At 35.1% G+C, this 20,307-nt stretch overlaps 1 protein-coding gene across 1 annotated transcript; it reads right to left on the bottom strand.

Annotated features, from left to right (window-relative positions):
• Window positions 1–10,362: 10,362 nt before the first annotated feature.
• LOC104866693 (olfactory receptor 7E24) lies at window positions 10,363–11,268 on the bottom strand. Its single transcript, XM_033759644.1, has one exon. It carries the CDS (start codon window positions 11,191–11,193, stop codon window positions 10,363–10,365), a length of 831 nt encoding a protein of 276 aa, XP_033615535.1. The 5' UTR covers window positions 11,194–11,268.
• Between the last annotated feature and the right edge of the window lie 9,039 nt (window positions 11,269–20,307).

The raw sequence follows: 20,307 nt of genomic DNA on the forward strand, positions 1-20,307 counted from the left end.
CTTTTACATATCAAGGTAGCCTAACCTTGAACAAACCCTTTTATTTTTTCAGAATATCTGCTTGTTAAATTAATAGTGCGAGTTTCCTATTGCATATTGGACATAGTCTTCAAATATTTCCTGAATTTTAGAAAATGAAACAGAATGACCTATGAACATGGCTACTAATAATATATCTTAAAATAAAAATGTAGACTTATTCATTTCACTTAGGACTCATGTGTAAATACCGAATAGTTTCTCTGGTGTGAATAAACTGCATAATACATAAGATCATAATAAGATTACTGACATTGTGAAATGGGAAGAAAGGGGCTAAAGGTGAAGGGAAGGTTGGATGGGTAGGGGAAGGGTAATAAGGGAAAAGAAAAAAAATGTGAGATAATGAAAAGATGGAAATAAAGTGTTTGTAGATGGGGAGGGGAGGAGGGGGTGAAGGGAGGGCAGGGACAAGGGGAAAAAATTAGAACCAAGACCTGTCATGTAAAGGTACAAGATCCCAATAGTAAATCTAACTGTACTGTATCCCAGAAATGCACCAATAAACTCAATTAAAGCTTCAAAAAAGATACAAAATAAAATTTAAAAATATCGTAATATGTGCTGTAGAGTCAATATTTTAGAGTGATTTAAATGACCAATTATGAAAGATGAGCTCTGTATCTATGCATGACTCCATTCTACTGCATACATTTATCCCCAATATAAAATGTTGCCATGGATTCTAAAGATTCTTTATTTTATAATTGAGTTTATTGGTACTCTTTATGAATATAGCACAGTTACATTCATCACTGGGATCTTGTACCTTTATATGACAGGTCTTGGGTCTTATTTTTTCCCCTTATCCCTGCCCTCCATTCATCCCCTCCTCCCCTCCCCATTTACAAACAATTTCATTCCATTTTTTTCTTTTTCTCACATTTTTTTCTTTTCCTTTATTTCCTTTCCCCTACCCTTCCCAATTCCCACACACCTTTAGCGTTTTTCTTTCTATTTCACATTTTCAATGATACCATATGGATTTTATTTACACTTTTAGATTTTTACACCAGAGAAACTATTCAGTATTTAAAGTGAGGGCACTTTTTAATATCAGTATATAGTGGTCAGTATAGCTTTGTGCATTCACAGAATTTTTAAAAATTCTTACCTATAAAGAAAACATAAGAAGATAAGTCACGTAAAGGTACAAGATCCTGATGATGAATGTAAAATATATTGAATACCTAAAATGTGCCTATAAACATAGTAAAGATAAAAATGTGCCTATGCCTTAACTACACTGTCTACAATATAACAACTCAAGTTCCATGTACTACTTTACATTCACAAGTGGCTGTAAAGCCCTCTGTGAAATACATATATGAAATGAAATTCTTTATGTGATACACTGCATTCCCTGAGGAAAGAACATCAGTTAGTGAGTTTGTTATTGCCATCTTTTCAAAATCCTTCTCTTACTCAGTGTCACACCAATGGAAATTTCTAGATAATATAGTTGTCAGGCATTCATATATGAATTAAAACAATGGAGGCATGTTCCATTTTACCATCACTTGCTTTTACTGTCTCAAAAATTTCTCATAATCAGACACAATCTATTATCGTTATTGTTGCCTCCAATATCACTGATGCAGACATAGGAATAATTTTGCACATTATTGATCAAAAATGAATCATGTACAGAGAATAATATTTCCATTGTTCTTTGTAGAAGACAAAGATTTGAGAGGCCAGAACTCAACATTAAGGTATCTTTCACTGACTCCTGTTATATACAGGATATGTGTGTCCATCTCTGCAACTTTGTACTCAGGCTGCACAACAGAAACATGAAAATAGCATCCACTTTACAATGTGTATGGCAACTCAGAGACACTTAGAACTTTATGAAATATTGTCACTTTATTGTTTCTTCAAATGAATAATTTCATCATTATAGATATCGTGACTTTATTGGTGAAGACAGTTGTCAAAACCAGTGAAACCTAGAATGTGGCACCAAGCCATGAAGCAGATCAAGCCTACAGGGTAGGTGCCCTTCGTCTTGTTCGTTGTTTGACTCGACAAATGTTTTAAAATGTGTAAATGTATCTGTCAATAGAAAAACTTTAAAAATGAAATAATGTCATGATTTACTTCTATCATGAATTTGCTACCTTGTCTCTGACTTTATGCTTTGATTGCCTGAGAATTCTACAAAGGACAATGGAAATATTATTATCTATACATGATTAATTTTCATAGATCAATGACTTTTACTGGTGTGTGTTTGTAAAAATGCAAATTACAATCATGATAAGAAATTGTATGTTGTCTTTTTAATCTTCACTTGCATTTTCTCCCCCAGTCCCCTTCTCCACCCTTCTCAGCTAATCCCAAATCCCCTTGCCTTCTCTACAAAGCTGGTTACCTCTTTTCTATCCTTTCTTATTTCTTTTTAATCTAAATACTTTCACTACAATCTCTGAGTATTTGAATATTGTAGATGCTAAAATTTTAGGTTTCTTTAGTCCCTGATAGAGACATAAACAAGAGCCATTATATTCCATATCTTATTCTGTTAGAAAAAAGTGCAGAAAGGAAATCAAATGTGTTGAAGAAGCAGTGATTACAGTGAACATGTGTGGAAAAAAAATATCTCTCCAGTGCTTAAAAGAGATGTCAGATTTCATAATGACTCCATACTAAATATGGTGCAGAAGTCAAGAATCAAAAATGAAAGTTAGTAATTTCTCTACAAATTCATATCATAATATGCTGTACAAAATGTTGGGGCCCAGTCATGGCCCACTGGAGTTTGACATTTGGAAAATAACTTCTTCTTGTATAATTAAGGCATCAACATTTGCTACTGTTCAAAGAAACTGTTTGTTAAACTGGTTTTGACTCTTTCACCCTGACATAACAGGAAGCTCGTTAGCCGAAGATCTGATGTTATCTGTAAGAGTCAGGAACTCACCCTGACATAAAAGGAAGCTCGTTAGCTGAAGATCTGATGTTATCAGTAAGAGTCAGGAAATCCGGTCTTTGAAAAACAATGACTTGGTGTTTTTGGTTGTTGTGTGCCCTTAAAAGCTTCCTGTTGCTGTGAACCTATAAAAGGAGCTCTTTCTGTGAAATAAATCAGACTTCTCTTCGTCTCTGCTCTGGTTTGAGTGTTCTTTCCTTTCTCAATCCTCACTTCCCGACTCAGGCATGTTCGTGTTGTGATGGCTGGACCGCCACAACAAAATACATTAAATGTCTCAGTAGACAAATAGGAAAATAATTATTTGAAATATAGGATATTTTAGTCGAGGAATGCGAAGCATTGCTTTATAACACTAATTTCTAGTTTACCCTTACTTTATTCATTTACTGTGTATTAATAACACAGGAATCACCTGTATTTGTTTATTGTTTGTTTAGTTCAATTGTGTCAATTAGAAATAAACTCATAGCAATTCTTATTTTTAGAGGCAATAATTTTCTCCCCTATATCACAGAAATCATAAATGGACTGATAGATTCAACATTTAATTATTAGGCTCTGGATTCAACGCACTTTCACTGTTCTGCAACCATTAGAAATTTTAAAGTAACTTCTAAAGTTATAAATCACAAGCCCATCTGAAGTACATCTTTAAACTCTGGAAAGTTGCCTGAGCAGGAAGGAAATCAACTCCTGACTATATATCTCCTTTTCAGATCAAGTGCGCAGATTACTAAAATTTAAAAAGATGTGGACTGCTGTGAGGATGTACTGCAGAGGAGCTAGAGAGAGTTTTGTGAGGAATGTTGACACTTCTGTTCTTGCTGTGGTCATTTCCTCTTTTCTATGGCTGTCCGTAATATACTGGGTGCAGCAGGTAACACGCATTGCTCTGTCCTGTGATCAAACAGAAAGCCATAAAAAAGAGCACAATGTGCTCCTGGAGTAACAGGGAAGTGTCCTGTGTCTGTGTTTGGTCAGGTGATCCAAACATGCCTTTCCTCTTTTTTTACCCAACAATCTGGAAATAGTTACATAAAAATAGAGTTGTCTTTTCTTTTCTGGAAAGTAAAGGTGATTTTTTTAAGTGGGAAAAACAGTAGTGAAACAAAATGAAATAAAATGAATCACATTACAGTACACATAGCTCAGAGCCTGAAATCTAGGACTCCCTCAGATATAGTTCACAATATTGTGCTTATCCATTCCCTCCTCCTCTTTCTTCATCTCTTTCATAATCCTTTTGGAATTGTGGGCAGCAGTGGTGAGGGGCCAAATTTAAGCTTTTGTGGATGAGATGTCTACAAAGCACAATAAGTGTAGGAGGGAAACAAAACTGAGTTGTTAGAACCCTCAACCAAACTCAGGACATAAACTTCACACTTCACCATCTGCATAGCCGAAGGATTTTCTGTTAGTGTTTCTTCATTGGGCTACCAAAACTCATTTCCTCTTTTAAAGCTTATAAACGTGTTATTAAGAAATATCGTATAAGTACAATGTATTATCATATAGATCATATAATCCACATCTAGCCACTGAGGAATCTTTCAGTATTGCTTTGTAATATTATGGTTATTTTAATCATCATCATCACCATCATAATGCTGCTGAGGCATAGGGAAAAACTGTTCACAGAAACCCATAATGTCTTTCATGTTTAATGCTTATGGAAAATAGGAACACTGTGAGAGGAAACGGGAATTTTGAGTGAGATTTTTAGTTCTTCATGGCAGCTATTCTCTATTTTTTTAATATGTGTCTGCTGTAAAGTTATGTCATGTCTCTCATTACTGACATGTCTGTTTTAATCTGAGGAATTATTTTTTATTTTACTTTTCCCAGATCTTCTTTTGTACCAGTTTAAGGAATGCACGTGGTCTAGTTTCAGATTACTCCATCTTGTTGTCTCTTGGGGTTGACTTTGGTGATCTGGAAGTCTGGTTTTGAGTCTTGTTTAGGTGCCTTCTCTTCTCAACAGTTACCGTTCACTGCATCATTATTAAGGTAATCTTTGCTCTGCCTATGGGTGCATAGCTGTTGTCTGGATGGACTTTGGCTGAAGTCAGTGCACCTGAGTCTCTGGTGTCTGGATTGGGCCGAGGCTGGTACCTGTGCACCCATGCCACTGTTGTTCTAAGTAACTGTTTTCCAGGTGAGCGTTTGGCTGGGCCCTGAGTTTCTAAGTTGCTTTTGTCTAGGAAAGTCTCTGGCTGGGGCTTCTGTGCTTGAGCATCTGGTGTGCAGGTGGGCTTCTGGCTGGTGTCTGCTGGCAACCACCAATCTAAATATGATTTGTAAGAGTCTGTGACTTAGCAAAAAGAAATTATTTCATATTGTATTGAAAACAATCTCTCAGTCCTTTCTCTGGCTCCTCTGAAGAAAGCAGAGACCTGGTACTTACTGATATCAGATGATCAGTACCTGAGTCCCAGTGTTTTCTCTACTACAGGTAAGAATCTCTCTCTCTCTCCCTCTCTCTCTCTCTCTCTCTCTCTCTCTCTCTCTTCCTGCTCACGACTTCTAAGATAAATGGATGGGAAGGATAACCTAATATCTAGACTATGCAAATAACTCATGGAGTCTGAAACTTCATAATCAGGTTGCACTTTTAACAAAGAATATATTCATTGCAGGAATAGCCAGTTCATTCATGAATACTATTACCCTCTCCTGTCTTACATCTGCAGAACATAGAGACATAAAAATAGTAGAATAAAAGTAGCAGGAAACAATTCTCTCCTGGACCTGGACTTTAGATAATTGCAAATCAAATACATGAAATGAAAAGAGAAGGGCTTCAGGAATCAAGAAAGAGTGGAAATAAGAGTTGATATCACAGAGAATGTGAAGTCAATGATGAGGATGAAGGAAGCAGTCTGGAAAGCCAAGCCTGGCTCCAGAGACAGGGAATTGCCTCCATAACACAAAGGAAAGCCTGGAGAGGGTTGGTAGGTGGGGAATAAACAATGGGTCAGCAGCACTGCACCAAGATGAACCTACCGTCACTGGGAGCTGTGATCCAGTGTGACGTTTCACTCTGAAAATGAATCCATCAACACCTGATTCCAGAATTGCAGAAGAAATTCTCCACAGCCCCTACCATATCCAGAAGTGGTATTAACTGAGAGTTGTTTTGAGAAGGATTTTAATGATAAGCCTTTGGTGTATTCTAATACAAACTGCCACTAGATGCAAACTATTCACCCAAACACTTAATGCAGAGGAATTTTTTTCACATACGTCTCTCTTTGGTTGGGTTGGTTGTTGTTTGTTTTACTTTACTTTGCTTTTTTGTTTCTTTCACTCTTTGTTTGTTTTTCTTTCTTTCTTTCTTTCTTTCTTTCTTTCTTTCTTTCTTTTTTGGTACGGGGAATCAAACTTGGGTCCTTGTGCTTGCAAGGCAGGTGGCAGAACCACTAAGCTAAATCCTCAGCCCTCGTTTTTGTTTTTGTTTTTCTTATGCTTTTTCTATTTCTTTGGCCTAATTCTATTTATTTTCCTTTATTCTTTAATTTTATTTTGTCTTATTGCTATTCCTCCTTTTAGCACTTCTGACTTTTTAAAATTGTCTATCTTCTTACATTTTGCCCTTTCCCACCCTTCTATTTTAATTGTTGCTATGATTTTCTAATTTTTAACTGTTAACTATTGTTGATTTCTTATCAACTATTAAAGGTGGAAAACAGTATCAATTTTTCTCCACAATCTAAATATACAAATTCCACTTGAACCACCTCTACTTTCTTTCTGTCTTCCCAAAAGAATTGTAAAATATTGAATGAAGCATACCCACATTTATAGCAGCAAAAAACATAATATTTGAATCATAAAAATTACCTCTATTCCAATCAACGCATGAATGTATTAAGAAAATGTGCTATCTACACACACTTGAATGGTTTTTACCCATGCATAAGAATAAATATGAGTCGTGCTATTTGAGAAGTGGATGTGCTTTCACACCATAATCTTAATGCAATAAATTAGATACTTAAACTTAAATATTTCTATGATATGTGAAAAGCAAAGTGCAGATAATTTGAAGAGAATAATAAAAGACAGGTGAAAGGAAACAGGGCGATGAACTTTATGGAAAATGAAACAAATTCTGCAGATTGGTTTTGGAGGGTTAGAGAAATGGTAAAGAAACAGGAATTTCAAAAAGATCAAGTTGGAATATGTATGTGTATCAATGTTTTATATTTGATGATTTTTTAATTTTTGGCAAACATACTGTTAAAATTATTTTAGAAAGAACAGAATATATTTTATATTTATTGAAGAACTTGAAATCCTAAAACAAAAGCAATAGTAGTCCCTGCAACACTCTGTTATTTTTCTTTCATATTTATGTAACTATTCCATATTTTATTATTTATTCAAAATAATGAGTTCCTTTTGTTTCTGGTATAGATACAAATAACAGTAGTGTTTCTTATCTCTGATCCATCAAAACATCCTTGCAAGAAGGACTATATAGGCAAGAAGAATTGGAGGGTGGGGAATTCGTAACTCAGCTTCATTATTTGAATCAAGAAAAATAATCTACTGATATTTGAGCTGTTAATGTGAAATTATCCACATTTGATTCCTATATTCCTTCAGCAATACTACTCATCTTGGAGAAACCCAATATTCTTTGAAAATTTTCTCCATCATTTTCTAGGATATTCATCCTCTTCTGTGCACACTTACATTAGTAATATTCAATTTAGCAATATTACATAACCAAGAACATCACATAGAAGAAATTCATAGTTACAATACAATAAAGCTTATCCTTTTCAGAAAATTGGAGGATAACAAATATTTTTCATGCTTTAAGAAAAAATGTCAATGTTTGTAAATAAAATTGAGAAGTTTCTCTTATTCTTATATAAGTCATTTTCCTCTCGGCAAAATGTTCATAAATAATATATTAGAGCTTGACTACATTTTCAAAAAATTAAATTCAATGTGATAACTCAACATTAGTAACAATTGCTACACAACATTAAATGCCTTGAACTTATTCATCATTTTTGAATATTCTATGTATCATCCTTTGTCACTATTAGAGCCCACTCAATTTATGTTTTTCATTTAAAAAGCATTGAATACATTGAATAAACTTATTGAATAATTCCTTATTTTTCAATGACAGGAGAGAACTCTGTCACAAAAAAATAGGAAAAACAGTAGATTAACAGGATGCTTTGCTATGACAAGATTAACCTTGCTATTGGTACTAATAATAATTAAAGTCTTATTTAAGCTTATTTTATATGTTATCACATATGAAATCATTGACTTTCCAGTATCAGTTTACTCCTCACTCAGGGAAGATATCTGAACTACAAATCAACTCAGATGAAAATGTCCAGTCTCAGAGATACTAACAAACAAACATTTTCACAGAAATAAATTTTTGTCCTGCAGGATTTCAACTGTAAGTACCTAGGCAATGTGCACTAAACTTTTCTATCACTTTCTAAACTCCATAAAATGTATGCAGAGGTGCAGTTATTTTAAACACAGGTCCAACTCAGGGTCATTTTAAAAATAATTCCACTCCCCTAAGTAGTAATGAGTCTAATATCTAACCTTTAGATTCCTTCTGAGATTGAGAGTGCTGGTTCAATTAAAGGTGAAGCATTCAGAGAACTGCAAAGGTCCACTGGAGTGGGACAAAGGGAAGTCTGTGTTGATTTGTGAGGCTTCTCTTCTGTGATTTTCCTATCATTACAACCCTTTTACAATAATTGCTACACCAGATCACACCCACAGATTGTTCTTGTCCATCACCAAACATCCCTCAAGTGCAAAGGAACAGTGAGAAATTACGGTACCATTATTGGAGAGAGAAGGAAGTGAAAAGTGTGCTTGGGATGCAAAAGAGAAAATATTCCATATTCTCTGGGTCAGTAGTCAGACAGCCCAATTCAAAGAACTATTTGCTTCTTTCTACACAGGAACAATCTCACATGAATAGTCCAAAAATGCTGTGCCCCTTTATTCAGTGAAATAAGAATAATATAGTAGCTCATAATTGAGATGGTTGTGCAGATTGAATGAAACTAATTACATAGGACTTATACCTCAGATGCTGTCTTATAGATGTATTGGCTCATAATTCGATGCTTATTGACATTTTCATCTTCATCCTCATCCATACTACCATATTCTTTTATTTAGGACACAGTTTACAAACACACATCTTTTTCCATCATGGGTTAAATGTATGTATTGCAGATGGAAGGTGAGTGTTGGAAGAAAGGTAAACTGTGACGGACACTGTTGAGACCATGACAATATCCACGCATACATGTATATAAACTTCACCATCCTTGCAGTTGAAACTTTGCATATTTTCACCCTTGGACTACTTAAGGATTCATGATGCTGAGGAAACAGTGGTTCCCATAGTCCTTTCTCCATCCATCCTCCCCCTCTACATATTTCAGCCTACCTGGTCTCTCTCTGAGTGAAGAGCACAAACTGCAGTCCAACATCCCTCACTTGCCTGAGGCCCAGTGATGATGCAATCTCTCCCTTCAGGATTATATCAGTGCATTTGCAGATGTGGGTGTCCTAATGCAGACAACCACAGAGTGGAGGGACATAGACTTGGGCACTCTGGATCTAGGACTATAAAGCATGAAAGGCTGCAGCTACAGACTGATTATTGATTATTGTACAACCTTGAAGGCCCTTTGTACACAGTGGACAATAACCCCAATTGCTTCATATTATCCCATTCTCTAAGGATGTCTGAATAATAGTGGAGGAAGAAGAACCACAAAAGGAATTAGGTTGTTTTGGTATTGGGGCTGAGCATCAGGCATATTAATCACTCTAATAATTTTTTCCCTTTTTAAAAAAGTCACTTAATTTTTACAAAGTTTATTAGGGAAATAGACATTACCATAAGATATTATTTTAACGACTTTCATGTGCACAGTTTGCTGATATTAATCGTGTTGACATTTTTGTGCAACAAACACTCTCCTCCATCTCTATAAATTTCTCATTTTCCCAAAATAAATATGTATATTAATTTTTAAAAATAGTTTCTTCAGCCCCCAAGTCATAAACTATTTGTGCTATGAAACATGATGAGGGGTTAAAACCATCAAACCTCGAATATAGTGTAACTGAAAACCCAAATTTAGAGGCCTAGGTGTTCATTTTTCCTTTATATTATTTCCTCATTTTTTAATATTATTATTGTAATATGTAACCTGTGGATCTAATATTTTAATTTATTCAGTTCTCACCCACCGTTTTTTGACCAGAATCTTGGAGAGAATAAAGTTCATGTACAACATATTGATCCTTACTTTTCCTTTCCTTCACTCCTTCTCTCATCTGTCACATTCCCAATGGATGGTAAAGTCTTAATCTCAGACTGTTATTCTGCAGAGCCTCTTTAGGGCACTATGCATGTCCCTATTCCTCAGGCTGTAGATAAAGGGATTCAACATAGGTGTGACCACAGTGTACATCAGTGAGGCCACCATACCCTTCCCCGGAGACTGTAACACAGCTGAACCCAAATACACTCCAATGCTTGTTCCATAAAATAAACAAACAACTGACAGGTGAGACCCACAGGTAGAGAAGGCTTTATGCCTTCCACCTGATGATGGAACTTTCAGAATGGAAGAAATAATTTTATAGTAAGAGTAAAGATTCCATGAGATGGGAAAGAATCCAAATATAAAAGCAAATAAATACATTGATATAGTATTGGTAAAGGGATCTGAACAGGTACGGTTAAGGATTTGAGAAGGCTCACAGAAGAAATTAGCAATTTCTACATCTTTGAAGCAAGTAATTTGTAAGGCAATCGTATTGTGTGTCTGTGAGTCCAAAACACTACCTAAGAAAGACACCAAGAGTAAGGAGGCAGTGGAGCAAGGGTTCATGATGGTGTGGTAATGTAGAGGGTAACAGATTGCCACAAACCGGTCATAACCCATCACAGTCAGGAGCATGCAATCCATATATCCAAATAAAACGTAGAAAGTCATCTGTGTCAGGCAGCCCTCATAGGAGATGACTCTGTTCTCAGTTAGGATGTCCACAATCATCTTTGGGACCATGGTGGAGATGAAGCCGATATCAGAGAAAGACAGGTTGGAGAGGAAGAAGTACATGGGGGTGTGGAGGTGAGAGTCAGAGATGACAGCCAGGATGATGAGCAGGTTCCCGAGCACTGTGACCAGGAACATGGACAGGAACAGTCCAAAGAGGACGGGCTGCAGTTCTGGGTCTTCTGAGAAGCCCAGGAGATGGAATTCAGAGAAACTTGTGTGATTCTGTGTTTTCATGTTTTTTGAGCAACTTTTCAAAAATAAATGTCATTAGAAAAGCAAAACAGTCACATGGTAATACACATTTTCTTTTGAAATATTTACAAATAAAGTACTTATAATTGAAGTCCAAAGCCTTTACTAACACTGCTCAGTTATGGAAAAGCCAATTCCTTAAGATGTTTTCATGATTGACGTTTTTGTTATCCATCTCCATCTATACACATTTACTGTAAAAGCATTCTTCTAAATATCGATGCTTTATACTTCAGAGCATCACAATTCCAGTGAAATACATCCAACTGTTTTTAGAAAAATAAAAGAGAGAAAGTAGAGCCATTCCTCTTTAAGAAGAAAAATACATTGGAGTGAAATTAAGAAGCACTCAATATACATTTTTTTCATAAAATAATACCAAGTACTTTGATTTGGAGTACAGAAAGCTATTAAGTTCTAGAATTTTATTATCTGAATATTAAATTAAATCTGATGGTTCACAATCAGAACACATTATGGTGATCTCCAGTTGTCTCTGAGGAGATTTTCATTAATCTTGGATTTCCTTTTTTTTTTCTCTTAAAGAATGTAATTACTCTTTCAAACTTTGTTCCACATTAAAAATTTACAATAATGTCTTTTTTGGGGGAAACTGGAGATAGAACTCAGGTCCTTGTGCTTGCAAGGCAGGCAATGAAAGCAGTTAGGTAAAATTTTACAATAATTTCTTTACTCTGCTTAAGTGTACTTACATTTTTTACAATAAAAATTCAGTCAAACTTAAATGATATAAGGACAAATGTGATATTGGTGCACTTTCACCTATTAATGGTTCAAATAATTATAAATGATAAGAAGCACCTGTGACATCTCTAAGGTTTTAGAGAATTATTTTAAGCAGCACTATACAGTGTCAATAAAATATGTGCTTTGTATGACACTGTCTTTTCATTGATTCTCAATTCTACACTAGCACGGTAATATAATTTACTATCTTCCTGATCCTCTTACAGTAGAGCACTGATTCTTGTACTGCCAATCTCCTCTTTCTGCCACATGGAAGAAATTTCCTAGGCATGTTGTCTTTTTTAGGCCACACTATAAATTAGTTGGAAAACATGCCAAACAGAAAAGTAAGTTAAATAATTTATACATAATTTAAATTATACGAGCATAAGAAAAATATACTTAAACTAATAAAAATACCTCTCCACACAAAGTAATGGCCCCTCATATATAAAATGATGACTTACCTTATATGGTTGTACTAATTCTTTATTTTAAATTAAATAAACATTGGTTCTGTGTAATTAATGTATAGATTTGCTTGGAGACTTTTTTAAAGTCCAGATACTCAGGTCTCAGACCAAAAGTAATTTAATGAGAATACATGCACTGCAATTTCTTTTGATATTTTGTAAAACAGCACTGAGAAGCACTGTCATAGAATATTTCCTTGCATTCAGAAAATGCTTCAGTATTAATAATAACCACAGTCTATTACCATGCAAATTTTAAAATATGAACATCAAAACTAATAATTTATAGAGTGCTAGAAAATGACCTATATGTTGGCATTTTTTGCATCTGTACATAATTTTATTCTCCTGAACACTTGTTCTCATGAACTTTTACTGTCATAGATTTCTTGAGTACATTATTTTCCTGTCAAAGTTTCCAAAACCTTACCATAAGATACCTAAAACTCATGAAAGAAATTTACAACAGCAATACCTGTTGAATCTGAAATGGAATAGGTTCCCTCAGCAACTGCTTGTAAATCTCCCTGAGAATAACACAGATCTACTGCAAAAATTTTAATTGATGCAAAGCATTATCTTGGAGAATGACCTCATTTAACTTCTAAGTTCATTGTGTAAACATCCCAGTCACTTATTAAAAATATGTATGAAAATATTCACTAGGTATACTTCTGATTTCTAAAAGTTAATGTATATCAAATTTTATAATTCTTCAATTATATTTGTTTTGCAAAACAATGTCCTGCATTATCATGTACAGCCTTTCACTCTGAAGATATGCCATAGGAATATTTCTAGAGTATGTGGTGCAAAAATCTATTTATTAAAATAAACCAAAAATTATCATCATATAGAGAATTATATTTCCAGTTGGCTATGGTTGAGAAGATTGCTCTGGGGTGGGAGCCAGAAATGAACATTTTAGTTCCATATTACTGACCTGTTTCAAGAGGTAGACTATGGGTGAATCTATTCCCCCCTCTGTCTCATGCTACTTGCGGAAAATCGAAAGAATTACACCACAGGTGTGACAATGATAAGAGTTCAGAACTTCAGAATACATTGTTTTTGTTTTTAAAATAAAGAAACACATCACTATGCAAGAAAACAAAATATGGTAAAGAATATTTAAGTGGCCCTGCCACACGGATTGCTGGGAAGTTATGACATTTGGCTCAGCCTTAGGCACAGCTTGACCTGCACAATTTTCATTGTGCTTCCTTTTTTTGTGATGAATATCTCTGCAGTGCTTTAAGTGGTAGACATAGATGTACTTAATTAAAGACACACACATGAGCTGTTTTATGGTTCTGTACCTCTATGGGGCAGTCATGAAAAGGAAGGCATGTGAGGAGAAAACATACCAAGTGGGTCAAAGGTATGCTGGTCAATGACAGTTATTGTGTCTCTTGTGAACAAGACAGGATCCATTCAGTATTTGAAAGACATTTTTTAAAAATCAAGGATGCCTCTTGTCTTTAACAAAGAAAAGACTGTGGAGAGTGAGATGTAAGGAATAATACATTATTTCTCACCAAATTGATGCATATAATTACAAACTAAAAAATAAAATGCCCAATACAAAAGTAGGAAAATGATAAGCTCAGATCATAGAAGTTATTGAATAATATTAAGATCTCCTTATAATCAACAATTTTTATACCTAACCTTCTATTTTTCCCTAATTTCATATTATTTAGACTAACCCCATGTGGAGCAATCATTATCCATTTAACCCATACACAGAGCAGTTGTGCCAACTACAAAGCAACTCAAATGACAGTGTTCTGTCCCAGTGATACTAATGACCTCTCCTGTATCACAGACTTAATAAGTGGAATTGAAAAGATTAAAAATTAATCTCACACATTCTTTCCAATGAACTACAAGTTTCACTGTTTCCTAAGCAACAGAAATGTTTAGGCAGATGTAATGCAGTTTTACCCACAAGGACATATGAGATACACTATTTAACTCTCTTACTCGCTAAGTGGAATTTTGACACAGACCTTTATGTGCCCAAGTGATATTGTATGAAATAACCACAGGCTCAAAAGGATGTGGAAAGATGAAACTGTATAGTGCAGTGGTAGCAGGAGAGAAATATGTGCTGTATTAGCAAGTGTATGCTCTTGTTTAATCTTTGCTTCTGAGCTGCTTCTGTCGTGGTGCCACACCCTGCTCTGTTCTGTGTGTTAAGAACAGGGAAAACTTTGAAAAACAATAACCTATAAAGTATTATATTGTAAAATGGCTTCTGCTGTCTCTAACAGCAGTTTGCTTTGTTTAGCTCAGAAATAATAGGCACTGAAGGCACTAATTGTTGAATAGGTGTTTGGTCTTACCCTGAGATAACAGGGCACATCAAGGTCTTGTGCTCCAAAGAGACTGAGGCCACATGAGAGTAAAAGTGTCTAGATGAAAGAACCCATTGCTAACATTTTCTCCCCTGAACCTGAACATCCCCTTCCTATGGACAAGAACAGATAACTAGGTGAATCTCAAAGGTAAACTCCCCAACTGTGCAGAGCTGTTATGTCTGGATTGAGAAGATTAACTAGTCTGTGACCGAGATTTGAACTATGAGAATGAAATATAACCACCCAAATGAAGTCAAGGCTGTGAAACCCTATAAAAGAAAGTGTTGTAACCCAGTGCATCATCGATCTAGGTACGGCTTATGTGTGATCAACCTGTATCGATGAGTAAATTTGTTATTTCACTTCCATTCTGCTGCCTCTCTGTCACTTACTGCTTCATTCCGAAACACTAACAGAAGCCCCCAAAAAGAAGAGCACAGGTATCTTTTCTTGCACTGCCAGTGACGTGAAATGCTTGGTTGTGTTGTTAAAGGGATAGTGTGCAAGGACTGGTATTCAGTGCTTGGTGTCTGCAATCATTTTTACCCAAAAACCTACTCAGATTCTGTTAACGTTACAGGGTCTTCCATTTCTACAGACAATGATAATGTGACTTGTAAAGATAGGGAAACAAAACACAAGAAATGAAACAAGCTACATACAATGCAGCCTCCATGCCTGCCATGCAGGAAGCCCTCCAAATCAGTTCAGGGTGTTATGGTTGCTGTCCTCCTCTTCCACACCCTTAGCATTGTATTTGTCATCCTTTTGGAGTGTCTAGAAAACACTGCAGAGGGAACCCGTTTCTGCTATTATGAGTGAGACACGAATGGAAAACAGAACTTGTAGAAAGCAAATTTAAAATAATAATTCTTACCTCCCCACTACCAGTAAGAACATAAAATTTCTATTTTAATGACTGGTATTTTGATATTTATTCTTTCCCATCTAACTACCAAAACTGTCATTTTTGTCCTTACAGCAAGGAAAAGCTATTTCAAGCATCCTTTCCATATGCATGAGTTACCTCTGTACTTACTGGTGGTGATGTTTCTCTGCTCGTTCATAGTTGATGAGAGCAGATCCAAAGACTCTCATGTCTGCTACTTAATGAAGCCTCAGGCTCTGTCCTCAAGATTAAAAGTGATACAAATTCAGGTAGGAACTTTATAAATCAGATCACTATAGATAGTGAGATACAGCATGGAGCTCACTTGAGTGGAGTCAGCAAACTGAAGGATGGAAGGCACAAGAAATTTGCTGACAGCTATATGACATTTGAGTCTCAATGCACAGATCTCATAATTAGCCAAACTGGCCCGTGCCATTCCAACCTCTAAGGAATTTGTAATATAATAATGAAGGAGATAATAAATTTTAAAAAAAATCAACAAGAGGTCCTGAGCTCTCCCTATACTCAGATAAAGTTCGTGTGTCCTAATCATATCTGTTGTTTGTACCTAATGTTTAAATATCTATCTGCCTTCATTTCATTTTTGAAGTAAAATTTACATAACAAAACACATTGTATGCACTTCCGTAACTTTTATTACCTTCATCTTTTCCTAAAACACTCAATATTCTACAGCTTCAAGAACATTTCATTTTCCAATCTGAATATTAATGCCTGACTTTAAATTTCTCTCTCATCCACCCAGCAGTATACTATGAACAATTATAAGGAATTGCTTTTAAAATCACAATACTAACATGTCCAGAGAAGGAGAAATTATAATTCTAAATATTAGGTTGCTTTGTTTTTGCCAGACTATATTTAAATGGATGTCATAGTTACTGAGTTTAGAATTTTCATTTGTGGAATCTTCTGAGGTACTTGTACTGCCTCTATTCTTAGGGCTGTAAACAAAGATATTCAGAGCAGGCATGACAACAGTACATTATAGAAGCTGGCACATTGTTTCTGGAAAATTTTAATACAGTTGAGCCATCATGTACTCCCAAACCTGTTCCATATGATAAGCAAACAACTGACAGTAAGGGACTCATGAGAAGAGAAGATTTGGGCTGGGGATTTTGTTCAGTGGTCTGGCACCTGCCTCACACATGCAAGGGCCCGAGTTTAATATGACACCACAGGGGAGGCAAGTGTTGGTAGATGAGAAAATAAAATAGGGACCTCCTTAGATCTTCTAACTAATCTTGACTAAAAGAATTTAAAAAATAAACTTTAGGAAAAGTGAGAAGGGTAGGGGAAAGGAAACAAGGGAAAATAAAAACATGAGAAAATGAAAAAAATGGAAATAACGTTTTTGTGAATAGGGAAGGAAGGAGTGGGTAAAGGGAGGGCAGGGGTATGGGTAAAATGAGAAGCAAGATCTGTCATGTAAAGGTACAAAATACTAATGATTAATGTAGCTGTACTACATACCTAAAATGTATCAATAAAACCAATGAGAAATAAATACATAACTTTACAAGAAAATTTCCACTGGGAAGAATGTCAAGGATGATGATAGGTGAAGAGAGAAAAAATAAATGGATAAAGAAAGGCACAAAATGGCCTTGGGAATGGCACCAAGTGATCAGAAAAGGAGCTTACAGGCAGGACACAGGTAGAAATCCAGGTGCATAATGATCAACTTCCCACACCTCCAATAAAATATATGAAAAGCAAGACGGGGCTAACATTAAGGTAATATGTTCTCCCACCTTTCACACCTATATATGTGTGAGAGATGTGAACACATGCATATATGCATATATATATATATGCATATGCATATAATGTGAACATGTGCATATATGCATATATATATATATATATATAGGCATATGCATATAATTACACTGATTACTGGGTATGAGAGATATCCACATGCCTACTTACTAACTCTAAGCTAACCACAAACAAGATAAACCCTTGCCAACTAGCTGCCTATCTGAAGATAAAGCCTTAAAATGTAGTAAGTCAAGGACAAGTTAAATTACAGTGTAAAAAACAAAAAAAGCAACAGCAATAAACTGCCCACAGGCCACCAAAGGAAATGACATTAGACAGAGATGACAGAATCCAATCCAGATGTGAAAAATTCCAACAGGGACATCATGGGAAACTCACAAGGAGCTGAGTGTAAAAGAATTCTGAGTCCTCCAACTTTTAGGAGCCCCCCACCCTGATTCTTTCTTTTTAGGGTACATAACTATCTTCTTTCCTCTCCCTTCCTTTTCCTCTTCACAAATTGTCTTCCTTTCCATAAACTTCGTCCTTCTAATTTTTCACTGGGCTGAATTTACAATCCTGGATGGCTGCTTAGACAGCAGAACAATGGTGCTTGTGCTCTTGATGTGACATCTTTGGTTCCCTGATCAGGAGCCAGACATGACACCACTAACCTAAAATGTGGCAGAAGTACACACTTCCGCTATCACTGACTTAAAAATAATAAAACGTTAGTGAAACTGAATTTTTAAAATTTTATACACGTTTTCTTTTATTAAAGCAATCCAGTCTCAGGGATATATCTTATAGGTATGCTTTTGCATAATGAATTTTTGTTTTGTACCCTGTAGTGAACTGTTGAAATTATTCCATTTTATTTCTAATCCTAAATTTCCTAATTTCAGGATTAAGTTTCCGTAGTTAAGGACTAGCACCATGAGATTCCGAAGTCCAAATTTAAATGTCAACCAACTTATCTCTCATTGACAGATTTTTGTCACCCATTTCTCACACACGAAATGCTTTCATGGCTGCAGAGCATTACCAAATACAAATCTGTGATATAAACTGGTCAGTTTAGGGTTGGGGATTTAGCTCAGCGGTTTGGTGGCCTGCCTTGCAAGCTCAAGGACCTGAGTTTAATCCCCAGTATGAAAAAAAAATTGGTTAATTTGTTGTTATAAAATATGCTTTCAAAATTTATTATATCATGCAAGTGAAATTTAATAGACAATATGAGCATGAAGGATGTGTATCTGTACGCAATAATTGATGTATGTTCACTTTGACATTGAGTCACTTATTTTTGCAATAAAAATGAATGGTATTAAATATATCATGTCATCCTTAAACTTCCAAAACTACCCCTAAAGTTTGTCTGTTAATAATACTTGAGTGACTCAAGGACCCGAGTTCAATCTCTGGTACAATTTTTTTTTAAATAATACTTGAATGATAATTAACCATGAAATTTTATATTACATAAAAGTGTTTTCAGTTAGGCCCAATAGAGAGCTCTAGAAATTGTAGTGAGAGTGAGGAAGTTAACAGTTTAGATATGTACCATTGACCTGTTACTAATTGTACAAAGACTGTGAATTTGTACACCTCCCCCTACTCTTAAAGCATGATGGAAATAAGGAGACTCAGCCATCTCCACTACATGTGTGGATCTAAAGGAAGTTTGGAGTTTAAGTATTTAATCACTTCATATTTTCATCTTCATATAAAGCCCTCTCACTTTCTACAAATAGCAGTTTATTGGTGAATAAAATTGAAAGAAGCACAGAAGCATGAAATGATAAAAAAGTGCTAAAATATGCCTAGTCCCATTCACTCTGTCACCTTGTTCTGTTTCTGTAAATTTTACTATTTTTATGCCAATGCAAATCTTTGCTCTATGTTTTTGGAATAATTGAATGTAATTGCTGCTATTATATGAATATACAAGAGCTATGCATTCCTAATATTGACAAAATAATAAGTATTTTATTTTGGCTCTAGTTCTATGACATTCACAGGTGGGATATGAGCCTCACACAAGAAAAGATAAGAGTGCAGAAGCTATAGCCATTATGCTCACATATTGTGATCCAGTAAGAGACGAATCAGTTTTTAAAGAGGATTTTATTTGTAATTCCTCATGTGTTTCAGAACAGAGATAAAATCCAGGAAACTTGAAGTCAATCAATCTTCTCCCAAACAACATATATTTACACAAAGCTAAAATAAATAAGTGAAAAAAATAAAATAAACTAAAAATGAAAATTCCAGATTATGGAATATTTTATTTCAAAAGCATGAAATTAAATATTTTATCATCAGTTCTAAGAATAACTGCATAGCATTTTAGTCTTACTGTACAGGTTTATAAACCATAAATTAATTGAGATGTCAATGATGAGTGTCTGAGATTGAAAAAAACCTTGCGATATGTTACAGAAATCATTACGGATGGAAATGGGATTCAGAAATAAACTGTGATTCTTTATTTGTGAGCTATCAATCCTTTACTTTGTTTTCACAAGTATTAAAAAGTTTTCATCATTGATCAGAGCTTGACAATACACTTATGTCAGAGGAACATTAAATGCTTTCATATTGTTTTCTTTTGAATAAAAGGACTAGTGTATAAAAAGAATGAATCATAATAGACTTAGAATAACAAAAGCAATTCTAGGCAACGGAGACATGGCAAGTGATTTCAAAATCCCCAACTTGAAACTATAGTAAA

The sequence above is a fragment of the Fukomys damarensis genome, unplaced genomic scaffold, assembly GCF_012274545.1.
Source record: "Fukomys damarensis isolate Sample0158 unplaced genomic scaffold, DMR_v1.0_HiC HiC_scaffold_37, whole genome shotgun sequence".
NCBI lineage: Eukaryota > Metazoa > Chordata > Mammalia > Rodentia > Bathyergidae > Fukomys > Fukomys damarensis.